We start from the raw sequence: 20,510 nt of genomic DNA, 5'->3' as shown, positions 1-20,510 counted from the left end.
AGTGACCCTCAGTATGTGGATAGTATCGAGTCTGTAAATAAAACTAAATATCAAGACGCAAGTGCTTCTGTAGATCAGGGGTAAGTCAGATTCCCTTCCTAATTCTAAATAACTGTTATTCCCAATTAGTTGTGTCAATTTAATAGCAAAAAAAAAATTCAGTTCACCAAAAACTGATTCGTAAACAATTTTCGCCCACAATGCATATATTTAACGGAAAACATGTTGAGAGGAAAATATCATAATATTATATTATACACTACGAACGTGCGGGTACTCGAGGGAGTTAGCGTGCCCAGGAATAAAATTAATGTTCAACTAAATTATTTTTCTCATAACAACTTGACATGATATTGATCAAATGCATATAGATGTCATCCTATCAAATCAAATCCGATCAATTATCGCAAACACAAAATCTATATTTATGCAATTATCTAGAAGGTTGCATTGAATTTGAGTCAACGAAACTTTAGTATCGGTACCTTGTCCTTTCAGCCAAGTTATTTTCGGTTCCGGGAATCCCCTAGCAGCGCAGTGGATTACGATTGGTGTTCCAAGCAATGTTGATATATCTTGTGGTTCGTATATCCAATGCGGCGTTACTGCAAAATACAAAAAAACAGAAATTTTTACAATTCCAAATATACATAACTTAAAAAGTTATTTTTGGATTTAATTTGTTATAATCTTTGTGTCAGGGTGCTAACCTTTGACCATTAGTTGAGCTGTGTGATTGACTTTGGCAGCCATGTTACTAGCGACACATGTATAGTCCCCACTATGTCTTGAAGAAACATCGCTGAATATTAAAAAACTAAACTCATCCAGAGATTTTTCTTGAATCTGGAATAATAAAACAGATTCTTATAACAATGATAACAAAATAAGTTTCCAGGATGGTAACCATTTAAAACGGAATTCTGAACAAATTAATGGAATGTGATAAAATCATATTTAAGCATTGTTAAGTAAGTGGTTAGGTTAGGCTAGATTTGATTAGATAAGGTGAGTTTGTTTTGTGATTGTTCTTTTTCTTCAATGTCTTGTTTTTTCACCGTTTTGTTTTGTCATTGTTCTGTTTTGTCACTGCTTTCTGTTGTCGCAGTTCCGTTTAGTGAGTGTTTTCTTTTGCTACTGTTCTGGTTTGTTACTATTCTTTTTGTCATTGTCATTCTATTTGTCACTGTACTTTTTTTTCACTGTTCTGTTTTGACACATTGCTGTTTTTTTTCACCATTCTGTTTTGTCACTGCTATTTTTTATCACTCTTATGTTTTGTTATGGTACCACGTAAAATACATCGACCAACAATTAAACACTATTTCATTGACCTCCAGAAATGCTATAAATATATTGTCCGAACAACTACCGCTAAGGTCGACCCGCTGCGGTACCATGACCCGCTACGTATTTCCACTTGTTCATACAAACTGGCCCAGCAAAGCAAGAGAAGAGGTATGTTGCTGCCAAATGATATCGCTAGGTGTCTTGGAATTTTCAACATTCAACATTTTCCATTTCAACACAGAGGGTCATTTAGGCAAGAATTGTATAATATATAATTGAGAAATTTTGTGCAGTTATTGCTCAAGTAATGTTGATTATTCTATGTGTATTGTAATAGGATTACTAAATCTGTGGAAGATAAACATTGAAAAAAGAAAAGTGTGGAATAATTTAGCAATATTTTGGATTCTCACTTGAAGGGAAGCCGGTATTGGGTTCCCATCTTTCAGCCAAGAAAAATACACTGGCCTATCTCCTGAAGTCATGCCGCACAGAAGTTGGACTGAACTACCTTCCTCCAAATCTGGAGGGAAGCTAAAAGGCACGAGTTTTGGTGGATCTGTAAAGAAAAATCTTATTTTTAAGGCCATGTTACGAAATTCACTTCAATGCGACACATTATAACTACAATAAAGCGGAATATCATTCAATATTATTTTTCAGTAGCTTATAAGATTTTCGGAGTTTCAACACTTTAAGATTATGCTAAATATCATATTGTATGTTTTAAAGCCAATTAAGCCATATTAAGTAATATTATTTCGCTCCACGTCCTCCCCATAGATGTGTGCCCCTAGCAGATATATGTTTAATCAGTTGATTATTAACACCCTCGTGCATCTACTAAATCTGCTTAATTTATTTGAGAAAATTTACAAATAAACGATACTATCAATAAAATCCGGATGGTTATTTTGGTGATTAAAGAGAACTTACGTATGATATTTTGTGGCTTTCTGCCCTCGTAAGAAGTAAAGGTAAAATTCGCGTATTCTGTTTACATCTTAATACAAAAAAATATTGAATTAACACTTCATTTCAACTTTATGACTATAAAAAACTTATACATGCATCTAAATTAACATTTCGTGAACTTTTATAAGAGGAATTTGTTGTAAAAGTTTACCTCATCTTAAATGTTGTTAGTATAATGTGACATTGGCTGAAATTGATTTACAACACGGCGTGAAATTAACTATGAAAAATATTGAGTAGGTGAATTAATTTTAACTAAGTTACCACTTTATTTCATTGTTTGCGTCTCTCCCGACGTAATGAGTTGTTTCTTGTAGTAATTTATTTTTAATGTTTTTTTTCGTAGAAGGTTAGATTTTATGAACATACTTTTAACAACGACTTGCAGATCCCTCTTGATAGTTTCTCCTGTTGGCGACGTCACAATGCAGGTATAACTTCCGGCGTCAGTTATCGGGTCCACCCTTGAGATGTGTAAGGCTCCCAGGGAACCCGCCCCCATTCTGAGGCCACTGGAAATTTCTTGACCTCTTCTTGACCATGTCACTGCACTGAAAATATTTTACAATTCGTTACGTGAAACGTAATACATTTGGAACCTATCAAGAAAAATAATACCTTTTTGTTTTATAGTCGTTTTGTTTTTGATCTACAGGTGAAAATATAAAAAAACTACACATTTTTACCGGTAACCCTAATTTGTAAAAATATCTCATTTACAATTTACACGAAAAAAAGTGACTTTTGATATATTTTCAAAACTTTCTTCAAATTATTTGTATTCCTGTTAAAAATGGGACTGCAGTCCTAACGAGCGGATTAACAGGTTTCCTGATAAAGTTTTAGTAAATTACGAATACATTATCATGATGTCGGAGCACGTGCTCACAAAAATTGGAATCTTTTTACATTTCGTCAAATTAAGACAATCCACAAAATGCGAAAATATTCGGATTTTCGTGAAAACGTGTGTCGAAATCGTAATAATATATTCGTGATTAATGCAAGCTTATCAGGAAACTTGTTAATTCATTCGTAATTCCTGAAATCCCATTTTAATCGAACAAATAATTTGAAGAAATTTTTATTAAATTAGCTATACTCACTTTACAAGGGTTCACTTGAGGACATCACCGAACGTTTATGCAGAAAAAAAGGCAGTCTAAGTATTGAGTCCTCGAAAAATGTGTATTTAGACTTATTGCCATTAATATTTCCTTCGAACAATTCGGTAAAATGATTTCGAAGTTTTGATTTTTGAAGAAATTAAATATAATCCTACGTGTACAAATTATGGGGCCGTAAAACATGAATAATTTCAAATAATATAGTTATTAGGTGTTAAAAATTATAATAATATCTACCTTATAGGGTATCCAGAGAAAGGACAATGGAGAGTGGTATTAAAACCAGCCACCGCCCTAATTGGTCCAACGGCTCTAATGGAAGGAGGTCCTGTAACAATTAATTGGTATCATTAAACGTTATTATTGTCCAATGCGGGAGACGGAGATGCCGCCTTGCGAGCTCATTATATCTGTACACTGGCCAATTAATGCTTTAAAGACGCTATTATTTCTTGTTAGTTTATATTGTGCGGGAAGCGGAGCGATGCTAGTTCGGTTTGGATAATGACACACATTTTCTGTTGTCATTAATTATCTGTGCACACTCATTTAGAGACATTGTATTAAATGATAACACATTGTAAGTTAGTTATTATATTGTTACAGTATTATTTACAAAAATATTTAATCAGAGTTGCTAAACAAGATTCCATTCAATGTACCTGCGCGTTCAACACGCTCTTGTGTCCAGCAAAACAAACTCTGAAAAGAATTCTTGCCTGAACAGACTGTACAATAATTACAGTAGCGTATTATCCAAGGTTGATATTTTCTGTTGTGAACTTACCAAATACAAGAGGTCGATAAAATAATATTTCTCTGATCGTTTGTGAATAATTTTTATGTCTCTATTGTTTATATCTCTATTATGATCTGATTTATATCTACAACCTCTCTCCATGGTTATAAATGTATTGATTTGTAATTTTTTCGTTTAATATAACCTTTTGTTTTGTATAAATTTTTTAATTCATATTTCTTTCTCACAACTTTAATTTACTTATTCCATATAATGCTGTATCAGTAGAGGTAAAGTCATAATGAGGAAATCCATAATTGGTTTTGTTTTAGCTATATAATACTTATGCACAAACTGATTAAATGTAAACTGTCGATTTCCCGAAAATTAATAAATAAATTATAATTTCTAATTATATTATTGTTTGTACTGAATATTTTTACTATATGCATCTCTCTTTTATCCATGTATATCAACCACGATCTTTTAATACTTACATTTACCTCAAATTCGTAATCTTCACGGTAATATATATTGGTGAAAATCTGTTTCTTCATGGAGGCCATGAAAAAATACATATGTAAAATCATGACTTCTTGACATAAATTTTATTTCTTTGAACATCGGGTCAGTGTAAATATAAATACTTTATTAAAAATCGAAATAAATAAAATTAGTGAAAAGAAGTCATGATGTTATATATATTTATTTCTTTGTGGTCTCCCTAAAACGGTTTTTTACTAATATATTACAGAGAAGAGTACAAATTTGAGGTAAATCTAAGTATAAAAAGATCATGGTGGCAGTTTTAATATTTTCTGACACGCTTCAAATGATGGTTGTTGCTAAACTGTTTGAAAGTTAATAAGGGTGTTTGGGGATAAAGTGCGCTTAATTCAGAGGCTGTTTCCACATAACAATTTTTTAAGGTAGTTTTTAGGAAAAAAGGTTGAAATTTAGGTATAAGAAAAAAAATATCCTTCTGTGTAAAAAAAAATCATTTAGAATTACCTCCCAAAGTTATCGCACTTTACCCCCGGATGCATATATAGTATAGTTAAGCATTTAAGTCGTCTTTTGACTGACGCGTTTTAAAAAAGTGCATTTAAACTTATACATAAAAGTTGCAGCCGTTTCGTCATAGTTTTCGTCCGTATTTCGCCTGTACAATGCACTGAACCGCACCCAACTAGCAAATAAATTATTGCGACTATAATAGTGCATTCGAGCCTTCCCATCAAGGTTCAATTATTTGTTATCTTAACTGGTAGTGAGAAGCGTCTCAGTAAGTTGTGCAGGCTTTCGTTTTGACGGAACCATAAAATGAATCCATACAAAATCGTACTCCAAGTTTTGTAATTTTGATTTAAAGTGTGTAATAGATCTATCTTATTTTTCGTGTTAACAGTTTTGATGCGAATCAATAAAGTGGTGCACAAATGACTGACATTCATTTGATGTGCTGCTCAGTACCATTTACAATGGAATCATTGATGCTATTTCATCCGAGCACCTCCCATTGAAATGTCGGCACAATATTTACACAGAATTCCCACCATATAGTTTTTTATAGTTATATCAATACTTCCATTAGGTTATCAAGTCTATTTACAATTCATAGATCGATCGAATTATTTATTATATGAAATTAGTCTCAAATTTTAGATAATTCACAAAAGCAATAAATAAGCCTGTTCCATAAAACACAGGGTTTTGAGAGGGGTCCAGCCGGGCTCTTACATATAATGTTCCCTTTAAAGATCGTATTTTACACAGTCATTAAACATTGAGACCCAAATTACATTACGCCGTAACAATTCCCGCTCAGCTTTGTGAATTTCCGGCTATGTTAACTTACTGACCGTCGACCGACCTGCGGTAACTCAATTAGCCCTGAAACTGGCAACCTTCGGAACGGGAAGTTTAATTTCTAGGTGCAGAATCGAGGGTTATTCTACATGATCGAATTAGGCAGGACGCAGAACGCGGGACATCCTTCACGATGATTGCGTTATTTTGATGATGTTTAATCAATAATTTTATTAATTCTGTCTGAATTTAATTGCGAGGCCCTGTTTTATTGTGTATTAAAGCAGAAGTGAATAGAAGTTTTGACAATTAAAAAAATATGTATTATTCGCATCATCTTGATTTTTCCGGGAGTATGGAAGTTACGTAGTAGTCCGCTCGTCCTTCCGCCAAAGGAATTGCTGGCGTCAGCTGATATCTTTCAGTATCTATAGACTTGTTCAGGAGGTAACAACATTCAGGAGATCTTGGTGATACTATTTTATCTCCGAAGATGCTCTGCAAACTATTATGTGTGAACCTGAGTGAACCTATGTCTTCAAGAGACGTTTATTGTAGGATAATGGACATTTCACGGCCGCGCTGTTGAGCACCGTATTAAATTCGATGTCACGCGGAAATTCCATAAGAAAAGTGTTCAAAAAGCTACTGGGTAAGCGTTTGTTGTTTCCTAGCTATGCATAGGTGCCGAAGGGATCAAAGACTTGATTCAAGTGCTTTCATATAAAATTGATTCGTAAATGAAACTGATGCATCAACTGGTGTAAATTTTTCTATCAAGTATGCCTGCAAAGAAGGCATTGGCCATAATAATAAACTTTTATATAATTAAAAATGGTAGGTAATATTCTAAGTTTAAAAACAATTTTGTATGTTTATTTCCACTTCCATCCAGTTGTTTTTCACATATTATTTACTTAGCTATCACAAATTACTTTCTTTTATTGTTATCAAGTTTAATTTGTAGAACTCCATTTTTATTTTGTATGTATTCAATAATACTATTATTGGATTTATAAAAACAGTTTATTTTTAAACAAGATTATGTTAAAGAGGGCGAAACAGCTGTCACGCGTAATAATATTTATAAAGCAGAACTTGTTTAAAAATAAACTATTTCTATAAATCTAATAATAATATTATTGAATATATAAAAAATAAAAATTACAAACTAACCTTTCAGTTCCACATTACTGTTTCCACTGTTTTTCTTAGATTATTATTGGAAAATTTTTGGTTAAGAATTATTTTTTTGTTTAATAGATTATTTCTAATTTCATTTAATTATTTTTAGGTTTCAAAGGGTTATTTTTATTAGCAAAAAAATATAAGACCCAATCAATTGATTTATTTAAAAATATATTTTGGTGAAACATGAATAAATATAATAATAAAATAAAAATAATACAATAGTAGGACCAGACCAGGTAAGCCGCCGAAACGAGAGATGTCGCCATATTTGAGGTATTTATCGCATGCTAGGATTACAATCTAGTAGAAAAAATTGACCATATAAAAAAGATTCCCAACACTTAGAAAACAAAAACTTCACTTTTGAAAATATTTAAAGTTAAATTTCGAATTAATTTGAATTACCCTCAAAGGAGAAGAGGGTCTAAGAGTAAATAATTAAATATTAATTCACATAAATCTTTAGGTATAGCAATACAATACTCCTTACTGATTTCTTAAAAATCAATCACCGAATTTTATACATATATTATAGGGCTTGTTAAAAATTTACCATAAATATTGAGTCTGGCGGTGTGGGAAGCCTCTCCAAGGGAGTTGGACGCTAGACAAGTGTAGAGGCCTCCGTCTTCAGTCCGGACCGAGGATATGTTGAGGTGACCGATCATGTCACCATTCTTGGCTATATGCTCGCCCACAGAGTACCTGAAAATTGTCAAACCTTTATATCCTTGAAATTGCTAGATAAATTTTTAAAACTTTCAGATCACTTAGTTGATGAATTTTTTTCAGTTATAGAGATGGGTATCTACTCGGTAGATAATTATTTGTTGCCTACCTATATTAAATTATCATTTTTTTTATTCAATAAGTATATTTTTTTTTTTTTATAGTGAATACCTCACAAGAGTCCCAACTGCTCCCGTCTGGAGCCAGTGAGACTATGGCATCCCCAATTGGGGGATGTTGTGAGGCTGAAGGTAAGTGGGGAAGGGAAAGAGGAAGGTGGGGAAGTACCTGGCTATTCAGATCTAGTCACTAAACACGGCTAAAGCCATTTGGAGCAACGTTTCAATTCTGAATGGTGGTCTTACACCAGGGCGATACTGGTAGTATCTTCCACTCTGGAACGTGCCGCAAATATACTATTTATTATTTTAATTAATTAATTGTGAAATAACACAAATTAATCAAATAAAATTTATTTGCGCACGCCGGGTTCGAACCCGCGACCTTCGGAATGGCAGTCCAATGCGTTACCACTGGTCTATGCCGGCCGTCAAAATTGTTTATTACGAGTGTTACAGCCATTTTGGACCCCAGACTAGGCCAAACCAAATACTTGAGTTGGACCATGTCAAGTTCAGAATAACAGAAAAGTATGTATAATGTATGTATTTGTATGTGGCAAAAAATGTCCACTCTGCCTACCCCTAAGAAACAGCGTGATGGTTAGTTACTTAGTTAGTTCAGACTAGGCATATGGCCGTGACGTTGTGGTGGTCGGTTATGACCATATTGTTATGGTACTAGTACTAGTCAAATTGAACAATACAGATTAATTTTCTGAACAGGAATTTTATAGAAAATCTGCTGACCCAAAGACAAACGACAGGGGGTAAAGTGCGCTAACTTTGGGAGGTGATTCTAGACGATGGTAGAAGTAAAAAAATTAAATAACTTTATTCGAAATTCCATTGTTAATTTCCCCATATAAAAGTATTTTTCTATTGAAGAATATTTATTTTCCCATACAATAACTTCAATTTTTTTACCTTGAAACGTTTGAATTTCGAAAAATATATTTTTTTTACTGTTCTATCGTGTAGAATTACCTCCCGATTGATGGTTCATACTTTATACTCATACGTTTCCATTGTACATAAAATAATTTCATTAGATAGTTTTAAAAATTGGTAATTTTACATTAAACAGGTATAAGCTAAGAAAGAGCAGTGATTCTCAAACTGGGGACCGCAATACCGAGGGGGTCGTAAGTTGTGGCTAACAATATGCATAATTTCTGAATTGAGTTCAATATACATTAAGCGTATTACCACAACCGTTGGGGTGTTTCAAACATTCGACAAGTTCAACGTCCATAAAAACATGACCACTATTTCATCATATCTTGAGGAGGACCACTAAAATAACGTAACATCGTCAAAAAGCAAAAGCCCGAGTGATTAAGTTATTTGTTAGTTACAATGTCATGTGATGTTATAATTTGTTAAAGATTTGTATTTAAATTTAGTTATCTAAACTTGACACTCCTGTGTCTCTGTATCATGCAGTATATCATGTTAAGTACACATATATGTAAAGCCCAACAGGGCGTTTATAATTAATAAATAAAATGCCGCTGATTGTCGAACTGATGGTTGTCGGACGTAACGAGAGCGTGAAACAACTCGACCTAAGTAAACAAATTATAAAAAAAATATTTCAAATAAATTAACCGTACCGAGCCACATTATTGTCCTTTACTTTTAAAAAGAATCGACACGTTTATGCGATAAAATTTTAATATATGTGAAACTTATTTTTATTTTAACATACAGATATTAAAATCCTGTTTTAAACTGGATGGCACACCATTTATTAACAAACTATCAGTTCATTCAGGAAATATCTGAACATGAGTTCACACAACAGCGTTTATCCCAATAAATATAAAAACGAAATGCGAAAATATCAGAATTTTTATGAAAAAGTATTCCGGCAACCAATTCGTGTTTTACCGACAGTTTTTTAGGAATCCTGTCAATGCATTCATTAAAGGCCGCCAGCCCGTTTTTAATACGAAAACAAATTATTTGACAAGATTTTTAATACATTTTCCATACCTATTTTATTAAAGTTTTAGAAAAGGTAACCTTTCTCCGAGTAATTGGTTTTGCTAAGCGATGACTTGTCAGCAGATAAGATAAATATGTTTTTATATTTCTATACTCATATTAATATCACAATTTCTCTAATTAGTCATTCATACATTTCGCTCTTCCCATTCAATCAACGTTCAATTTACCATAACCATTCTCATTGCCGTCATCTTAGGTAGCCATTTTTAAGTATATATTTTTAACCTTATTATTTACATTATTAGGGAGTGAGTTAAATATCTTAGTAAATTGGTATTCCAATTTTGAGATAACATGCTGAAAAGCATGTTTATTCGAAAAAATACAAATTTTGTTAAGTATTATACCTCAGACAAAGCCGAGTTGTTACTATGATCGTATTTATAAATGTAACATCATTTTTATTATAATTATTGTAAAGCTCAATTTATAAGGAAATATTACATTTATTTAATGTAGAAAGCGTCCAAGAGATAAACCTCTTCTTGCTACCGAAGCTTGCTTTTTAAAAGGTGGATTAGAAAATAATGTAATTAAAAACAGATTATATAATGTGCACATCGAGTCGATGAAAAATATACTTAAAGATAAAGTTAGAAACTTTTCAATATACTTTAGGTAGATGCTGTAGTAGAAATCGTTAAACTATACTACCTTTATTGTAATAAACTGAACTATTAATCCATCGATGGTTGTGAACCTTGTATTATTAAAATTTTCCAATTTCTCTTTATGCTGCGTGTTAAATGTATGTTGGATTATATAAAATCACTGATGAATCTTGTTTGTTCTTACCTGTGAGATGAAGATATTTCGCTAAGGGGTTGTCCATCCAAAAGCCATTGGAAACGTGGCGCTGGAGCTCCGGCTGCTGAACACCGTAGGGATACCGCAGGGCCCCCGCGCAAGGCCTGTTCTATGAAGGTGTATTGAAGCTCTGGTGCAGTATCTGTTCACAAAAAAAAGTTTTTAACCTTATTTAAAATCTCTTTATTCAATAAGTACAGGCGTACGGAGAGGAAAATGTTCAAGAAAGTTTTGTAGAAGATTACGAAATCAGCTCATCATATCTTATCGCTTAATCTCAACTACTTCACTGAATTAATCGCTCAATCTCGATTACTTATTATCTCCTTAATTTATTTATTTGATTTTAATAATTTATTATTAGTTATCTGTTAGTATTTACCTGTTTTTTTAATTACTTTTTGTTATTTTTAGTTAATAATTATTCAGACTATCCATCTTGTCATGGTTAGTTTGGTCACCCAATGATTATAGCTGATAAGCCACCACAGGTACTTTGTAATACTTATTTTGTTTTCAGTAGAATTTTATTGTTGACAACTATAAATGTACTGCCCAGATGAAATTTGGGTTTGGATAACAGTTTTTTTTGTAATAATTAGGTGGGTTTATATTATTAATATTAAATTAGGTTTATTTCTTTAATCGTATAGTTGCTCTTTTCGACACAGGAATGAGATGAACGGTTTATAATTTTATTGCATTACACTCTAATTACAAATCAATTTTAATAGTCTTTGTTGCGTGTTGTGAACGATGATCATCATGAAATACAATATATATGTTTTTTAAAGTTTACGTGGATTTTTTTTCAGTTTGCAACGCTATTTCAACCATGGGAAATCAATCTATTATTACCATTTAATTGAAAAAAATAACGCCATGTTATGTAAATATTCCTTAGTTTACAATAATTATAGAGCTTAATTAGAAAAAAACATTTCGTGGAACACGGACGATGTAATAGAAGTCCCTGCGCGGCAAATGATTTAGTCGAATTGCTAATTATTTTTTACAGTTTTTTATAAATGTTGGTTGTATTTTTAGGTACTTACCTATTATGTCCTCACTTCATAGATAAAAATGGCTCGGTCCGTACTTACAAGGTCCAGAATTTAATAATGTATCTTATTTATATAATGTCAGCCTAACAAGAATTTACAGCTGTATAACACTTAAATAAAATTTATGGTCCCATATAACTCTTTCTGAATGGTCTTTTTGCACACCAGATAAGAGATAAATATGCGTCTTTTGGCACCTACCAAATAAACATGTACAAAGTTGAAGTTTTTTCCTCGTTGTGGGAAGAAGAATTTGGAATGGGAGTGCAAAAGGAGTAAAAAAATAATTCCGCGAGGCTTGGAATGATGTTCATTTCATTTTATTTGTCACGAGAATACACGAGAAATAGGCCCAAGAGCCCGAATAGAGACAAAATTCTCTTTTGACTTCGTTTCTATTGCGGGTTATCTAACTTTTCCTTTCTTTCGTTTCATTCAATTTGTAAGGATATTTGCTTCGGACCCGACTGATACTGATCTGTTTTCTGATTGACATACGCGGCCTTGTTTTCGGGCTGAAATAAAGCTGGATAAAATCGTGGAAAACGCCTTGCTTGGCTTGGATAAAAAATATTACACAGTATTTCACAAGGTAGACAAAGTGTTTCCATAAATTACCATCGTATTACTATTTCTATGAAAACCGTACATAAGGATCACTATATTATGAGTACAGCTCTTTTTAATAAAATATCGTTGTAGATTCGTTACCCTTTATGGCATTCTGTCGGTGATTCTGGACGTTTTTTTGAGATACCTAAGCACATGCGGCTTTGCTACTCGGGGATAAATACAGCATCCTTAGGCGTACAGAAACTAGAGGTAGCTTTCAGAAGTGCAGGTTTTATTTAGAGGCAGCCGGCAGATTCTTCTGAAGCTTTAATACATTAAAAAAGTACAATATCGCGCCTACAAGTAACAATATCCAATGAAAACTTTACAAGTTTTGTTTATTTTCAACTTATCTTCCTACACTAAATTAATTACATTTTAGGTCCACCTTCCAAAAAAGAAAGAGAAAAGATTTTCTATATAAACACCCAAAGGTCAAAGGAAATTAATAGATATTTTTTTATTATTACAAACATTCGGAACATTTCTACATTGAATGATGACCTTTTGAAAATTAAAAAAATAATCACATTAATTCCCTTTTTATTGAATGTTTGTAGGAAAGCATGATTTATCCCGGTGGACATTGTGTAGCGCCGACCGCATAGCGGCGCTAACGGAAACACGTTCAAACATCCGGCGGGGGGCGATATATCACGTGGCCCGCGCTTCCGTCATGCTCACCTAGATGGCAGCACTGGCGCGGAAGTAAAAACACATATATAGGAGAGTCCCACTTTTTACGATTCGCATACACTTCAAAAATAGAATGAAAATTGGTAGCTGAGTACGATTCTCATACCCCTTACCCCTTGCACAGAATATAAAATCCAATCCGGAGTTATCTTTCACATTTGTCACGTACGGGGAGGTCTTTCAATAAGGCTAATGAATTATTAATGAAACATTTCTACAAGTCCTGCTTGATTGCTGAGGTGGAATTTATAGGAGAAATCCTAGGTTAAAATTGCTCGGAGAATTTTTTCCATTTGACCGGCAATAACATTAAATTTATAACCAAAAAATTGCCATGCGTAACATTGTCAACGACAAAATTGATATGTAAAGAAATGGATAGATAGTTTTCAAAGCTTTTGAACTCTTTGTTACAAAAGATGACTTTTATCTTGACTCGCGGAAAGTTTTTAGCACACAGTTTTGTAAATAAAACACGAATGGCGCTTTCGGGGAATAGGTACTCAGTTTTTTTAATGTGTATAAAAATGTTATTTATCCAAGGAAAATGAAATAAGAATTGGTTATTTTTCTCTTTTATTGGGTCAAATGAAATATTTGTAGAATTTTTTTGAAAAAATATTAAAATACAGAATTTTATTACATAATACAAAATAGAATATTAATTCATTCGTTCATTAATCTTTGAAAAATTAACACCTGAATTTTAACCTGAATTTGACTATACCAACAATACAATTATTTATATATTTTCTTTATGTTAAAAAATAATTATATAAAGTAAACCAAAACCTTAATATTATTTTAATATAATTTAATGTACCTATTTATTCAAAAATTGTAATTTAAAAAATGATGAATTTAAAATCAAGCAAATGTGTATTTCTTAAGTTTAATATTATTAAACAACATTATTTATTTTATATTTTATTTTGTAATAAAATCGGGGTTGGAACTTTTTTCCAAAGCGGTTGTTTGATAATTGTATTTTGTAGGGACAAAGTTTGGGTTTTGGGTAAAGGATGGTTGAATTTGGAGGGATAGGAAATGGTCAAAGTAATGTGATGTGAAACACGTTGATGGAGCAGTGTAGCGAAGAGAACAAAGAAGTGTACTTTTTCCAAGAGATATTTAAAACACCCAACAATACATTTTTATTCCTGTATAATTCTACCTTCCCGTATACATAAAGAGTAAATATTTTACCCTTTTCGAAGTAAGAAATCGAATTACAATGAGAAGATGTGGGACACTTTTTTTATTTCACAATATAAATATGCAAATTTATGAACTTTCAAAGCTGTGGAAAGTTCAGCTTAGAATTTTTACGTTGCATTATAATATCATGGTTCTTTCTCAAAGCGTTTTCAAGGCTACATCGAAACCCTTTATTAAACATGAATATTTTTTGAAAACGGTTGTAGAAAAACTTCTTCACAAACAATTCGGTTGCCAGGTATTTGAGATGGACTGCTTTTGTAAAAATAATTAATGACTAATTTTGTGATTTATATTGAATAGTTTGAAATTTTTTGTGTGAATTGTATTGTGTAATAATATGAAAATTTGAACATTTCACCGAGTAAAAATCAAAACTGTTTTAATATCTGTCAGTTAATCTAACATAAAAGCGTGACGATCAGACCAGACATTTCACCACTGTATTTTACACACAGGAAATAATAAATCTGCTGGATCAAATTTAAATGTATTCTCAAAAAGCTTTCCATTCGACAATTGTAATACGGGCATGCATTTGGTGGTCAAATTCAAATTATGATAAAAGAACTCCACTATTTTTCTCATCGTATTTAAATTAACAATTATTTCTCATCTTTACGGGCTTGGGAGAATTCGTTAGATGTATTGTGGTTCTAACTTTATTATGCACTTATAAATACAATAATTTTTGCTTTACGTATAATTTAATTTCGATGTGCAACAAGGTTCGTTTTGAAAGAGTTTTGCTTGCTGCAGATTATGTTCACTTCTCGCGACACTGCTCAACCGGGTGGGCTGCATAGTTCCCCCGTATTAACACCGTACAGAGAGGCGTTTTTATGAGGTGAAACATAAAAAAATATTACTGGTTTTTGGAAAACTGTCAGGAGATTACCATACTAGTTTTAGTTGGAATTAGTCTATGTTATTAATCATGTTCGTGTCAGTGAAGGTTACTGAGAGTAGATTTATATTATAGCAAGAGAAGGATTCGTAATTTTTGGTAAAATGTTTTGTAATACGACGAGATGAAAGAAACCTACATAATGAGTTACATGGATTTGAACCCGTATTGAATAAATATGTAACAAGGTTATCGATATTTATTTCATTATCTTCCACTATTTCAATAAGGTTATTAGAAACAACCCCTATTTTTTACCGTTTGAAGCCGAAGGGTAACTAGATCAGATATTATTTATTAGATTGTGAATCAGAGCAGAAATATTTGAGTTCAATAATCTCTATTTACGTTTTCTTTGCGTAGGTATGGTAGATGGTTCGTCTTAGGTTATTTTTATGTTTGTAATGAGCATGATCGAGTTGTCTGAACATTATGAATTATATTTGTAGCTTTACTAACCGCCTTGACAGTATTTGGATCGATAAATGTGTTTCACACTTTTAAAGTATTGTAATATCTATCTTGAAGATTTATAAGATCCATAGTTGATAATTGAATTGACTTCGCCAGTTAAAAATGAAACCTTCACCACGGAAAAAACAGATTGAAAAAGCTGTGTACTATGATTACACTTTTTCGATGTTAAATATTTTTAGGGCTAGATGAAGTTACGACCACTATTGGTTTTGGTTTTAAAACGTATTGGCAACCCTAAAGTGAAATTGCTTATGTGACCTCAAACGTGGCCTTTTTGAAAGTTGGGCTAAAATCAACCGATAAGCTATTTTACCTTTTCGGAGGATCGACTAGACTTATTTTTATGTCACATGTGACATCCAACACATACTCAATTGCAAATTCATCAGACAACTTCTGTTCTCAGTTTCTATTAACATTTTTCTATTTTAGAAAGCGTGGTCGCTTTTTAAAACTCTGCTACCGACCGTAGCAAAGCGGTGAGAACTTCATTCTGGAACAATCTCGCAAGTTTAGTGCGAATAAAAGGTTTTTTAGCGTATGGAGTTTAAATAAATTTAAGGAAAAAAAGGTAAACATATTTTCACAGAAAAAAATTTTAAAAATTTTTTCGGAGTGGAAGTTATTCACAGTATTACCCCGGTGAGAGACAACCGTTTATAGATCTAACGAAGGTTGAAATGGGTCAAACCACGTTTAGTTATCAGATCGGATTAGTCAGGTACGGGTCAACTCTCTTATTTTCCATCTGTACCCACCCACTTACAACAGCTTTACAACGTATCCTAAATTGTGGATGTCATTGTTCTACTTGGTTTGGAAGTTAGAACACATGGACGGAGTGAAAAACAATGTTCTCTCCTAAAGATACTAAATATAGATACTTTGTAGCTCAATATCTAATCTGATAAAACCATGTCGCTAAAAAGTTACTATATTCAATAGAATTTTTTTAATCTTTAAACTCAGATTTCTTCTTCTTGACTTATATATCCAAACGAGATAAGATACTTTCAAGCCTGTTTTTTGCTCTTCGTATTTGACTTGCACTGCCATTTCATTGTACAACAAATTGTTTCGCTTACTGGGAATGCCACAGTTTTATGGCTCCAGCAGGGTTTCTTTTGAGTCACATTCTTAAAAATCACAGTAATTTATTCATACACGTATTGATATTTTTACATTTATCTTCCCCCCCCTCTCTTCTCTCTTGGCTTATTATTATCCAAGAATAATTTTTCGTAAACAAAAAAAAACATACAGTAAAAGGCAATAATCAAACAATAATAATTTTAAATTAAATTTTTTTTAAAGAAAGACAAACATTCCCGGGTTACGAATAACCTGACAATATTTGAAAATCTCCTACTACCACCACAGTAAGCTGAAAATGTTGCTTGTGATGGAGGACTTAGCCAGCCGAGGAATTGAACACACTACGCCTGAGTGGGACCCAAGCGCGATGTCAACTCGACCACCGAACGGACATTAATTTATATATCACTTTTGTAATGTAAATATTAAACATATATCAGTCCATCACGCGAGAATGTATGCAATTATACATAAAGGTTTTAATCCTTTTTTCATCTCTGCTTAGTATTTCCAAGTGCACACTCTGTCAAGAAATTGTAAACAAAGAGAAAAGGTACTGTGACGGTATAAATGGTTTTAAGTAACACTAAGATTGTGAAAACTTAATTAAAATATCCCAGGTTTGTGTTATTTTTTCATGTCAATATCAAACAGTTTTAGATATTAGTGCACTGAGATAACTTCCTGATTAAAAATGTTGCTAATTATTGAAAACAATATTAGCGATTCCTTAACGAAAATCTGAAACCGAAAAATCATATAAAAGATACGAGATGAGCTTTACATTATCGTTTTTTACAGTTCATTTCCGTGTAATAGAACACATTACACTCCGAGTAGTAGGTATTTCCTGAAAAGACTGTTTCTAGATCATATATATTATTAGGAAATGTCATATTTTCTAACACTTACTAACATGGTAATGTTCTTGAAATGTTAGTATTGCAGATATTTAGCAATAAAACAATTATTAAAACTTCAAGAAAATTTGACTTATGGCATTTTTCCTGTCTTGTCAACCTGTCAAGAGTGTCAGATTCGGAAATCAAACATAACCTCACATTAAAATAATTTTTATTTTATTTCGTTTCATTTTCTGAAAGAATTTCTAGGATTTGTCAAGGAACTGTATATAATCTGTGCATCCACCCGCAGTTCACCTCCGCCCCGTGTTTGAATGTCTGTCAGGACCGCTGAAGACAGAACACAACGGGTTTGAACTAACGAGGGCATTAGCGTTTACTCCATCCGTTAGGTCGCTGTTTCCTGTCGTTATCTTGTTTTATCCGTTTTTTGCGAAGGTTTTACCGAGATTCCGGGGCCGGCGGCCGCTGGAAAAAAGGCTTTGTGCTGCGTTCATCGAGGCAGTTTCAATTGTACATAATAATACTAGCACAATACAGAATTTACAATTTAGATTCTTTTATAGGTAAGGCATTATCACAAAGATTTTCTCATATAATTGTGTACCTCAATCTGTACGAATATAGTCATCTATACTTTATGGTTATTATTACAGTCCCACATTGTTTGCATTTCTTTATCTAAATATTCTGGATTGTAAAGATTCCTTTAATATAACAGATATTTAAAGCAGTGATATATTGAATTGTCAGAGGAAGCACAAAATAAGAATTCTGTTAAATTTAATGCAAAGTGGATATGAATTCTGAATAAATGGCTGAAGTAAGCATTATGAAAAAATTAAGAAACGGATGTGTGAATAGGTTGAACCATACAAATTCACAGCGGATGGATGAAGAAGTTGGGAATGACCCAGGAAAAAATATTTTTTATGAAGTCAGTTTTGACATTATGTAGTCGTAATAATGGAAGAATATTAGAAAGTATTTAGACGTTTTAAGGAAAGAATTATTTAGCGTTTTATCTGCTTGCCCATGGAATGAACTGCGTGATTTGTATTTAGGAGCTTAAAAATACCTTTTAAATTAAACGAATTTCTTACGAATGACTTAATCTCTTGTGTACCAACGTATCCTTAAGTATTATGTCAAAAAATATTACTCTGAATATAATAGCAATTCAGGGAAAACAATTTATACAATTTTTCTAAATATATAAACACATTTTCTGGTAAGACAGTTCAATTTAAAAAAATATTATTTTGCAAAAAAAAAGTCATTTTGAAAATAGAATCATCTCGCACACAGCAATAGTTTTAATACTGGCACACGTAGAGTAAATTTTAATGTTAGTTTTTATAAAGGAAACCCGAATTAGAAATGGATTTTAAAATGGATCTTTCAAAGTAACACACATTAAAATGATCATTTGTTAACGGATTAAAAACGTATTTCGTTTTTTCTCTTCGCGAAAAGTGATGTTTTTTCAACAGTCATTCCATCTCGGTAGACAGAGTAAAGCGTAATTATTGATAGTTACATATAGACCATTTTAAATACTGAGCAATATCTACATACAATGGGTGTAATCCAATTAAAATCCTTATTTTAATAGTTGGAAATAGAGTAACAAGTTTATTGGAGGAATGAAAATAGTTATAATTCATCTTAAATTGAAATTAAAATTCACATTTGGGTTGATAACGAAACATAAATTCAAAGTGGAAAATTAGTTTCGTTTTGAAACTAATTCAATATTATTTCGCCACTGGCGCGTGTTTTTCCGAACATCCCATTAATTATTCATTCATTAAAAGGGTATTAAGAATAAAGCAAAAATATTTTTCATTTCATAAACATCGATGAATATTCGGCGCGGTATTATGTTTTTTGTCTCAATATTTTAAGACAAAGACAAGCTTTTGAATATTCAAATCGGAGCTTGAGCATTATTTTAAAATATCTCGTTTCTTAATTAAACAGTAAATAAAATAACCGCCTGCAAAAAAATCAAATATGTACATAAAGTTTTTTGTTTGAAAATTAGCAAATTTTTGTTAAAAATATACTAATAATGTATTTTCTAATGCTTATTTACACTTTGCTTTAATGTTTGTTCTTATTTATCTTTATTATGTATTTAAACTTTTTTTTAAAACTAGTAAAAACAAATTTCTCAAATATAACATGTTTGATTTTGGTGTCGAAGAATAGTAACTGGAACATTTAATAATCTAACATATCTCGCGTGGAGATGTTAATAATATACGTCTTATACGAGGGTTGTCTGAAAAGTTTCCGACCTAACAATGAAACAAGGTTTTTTTTCCCAAGTTTTTTTATTTATTTTTCTGCATAGTCTCCTTGTAACTTTACACTCTTCTTCCAGCGATTCTCCCATCTCTCTAACCCATCCAAATAGTACTCGGCGTTTATCTCTGCAAAAATAATTGTTCACAAAGGTGATTGCCTCCTCGTTTGACGGAAATCTGTGTCCTTCGAGCGCAGTTTTTAGATTAGGAAACAAAAATAAGTATTTCATTACCCTATTTTCCAGATTCTGAATATCAGATTCTAATTCACAGATTCCGGTTAGAAATTCTGATTTTCTGATTCTGATATAAGATTACGATTTCCAGTTACAGATCTCCATATTCAGATTCCAATTCCTGGTTTTTCGCGATTTCTGGATTACGATTTTCAGATTATTTTTCAGATCATGGTTTCCAGATAACGATTTCCAGATATGATTTCCAATCCAGGTTGTTATTTATAGATT

The 20,510-nt window shown here is 32.2% G+C and overlaps 1 protein-coding gene across 1 annotated transcript in view; it reads right to left on the bottom strand.

The window, feature by feature from the left end:
* Window positions 1-20,510, bottom strand: part of LOC149425014 (cell adhesion molecule Dscam2-like) — a 410,035-nt gene that overhangs the window by 249 nt on the left and 389,276 nt on the right. Inside the window, exons 9-15 of the mRNA XM_089647439.1 lie at window positions 10,788-10,941; window positions 7,685-7,836; window positions 3,630-3,720; window positions 2,635-2,816; window positions 1,704-1,849; window positions 711-846; window positions 486-605 (exon numbers count right to left, since the gene is read on the bottom strand). Coding sequence (XP_089503565.1) covers window positions 486-605; window positions 711-846; window positions 1,704-1,849; window positions 2,635-2,816; window positions 3,630-3,720; window positions 7,685-7,836; window positions 10,788-10,941 — 981 coding nt within the window. The remainder of the gene's footprint in view (window positions 1-485; window positions 606-710; window positions 847-1,703; window positions 1,850-2,634; window positions 2,817-3,629; window positions 3,721-7,684; window positions 7,837-10,787; window positions 10,942-20,510) is intronic.

This window comes from Hesperophylax consimilis, chromosome 3 (genome assembly GCF_061612785.1).
Source record: "Hesperophylax consimilis isolate HC1 chromosome 3, BYU_Hcon_1.0, whole genome shotgun sequence".
In the NCBI taxonomy this organism is placed as follows: domain Eukaryota; kingdom Metazoa; phylum Arthropoda; class Insecta; order Trichoptera; family Limnephilidae; genus Hesperophylax; species Hesperophylax consimilis.
This window is presented reverse-complemented; position numbering and strand designations above follow the sequence as displayed.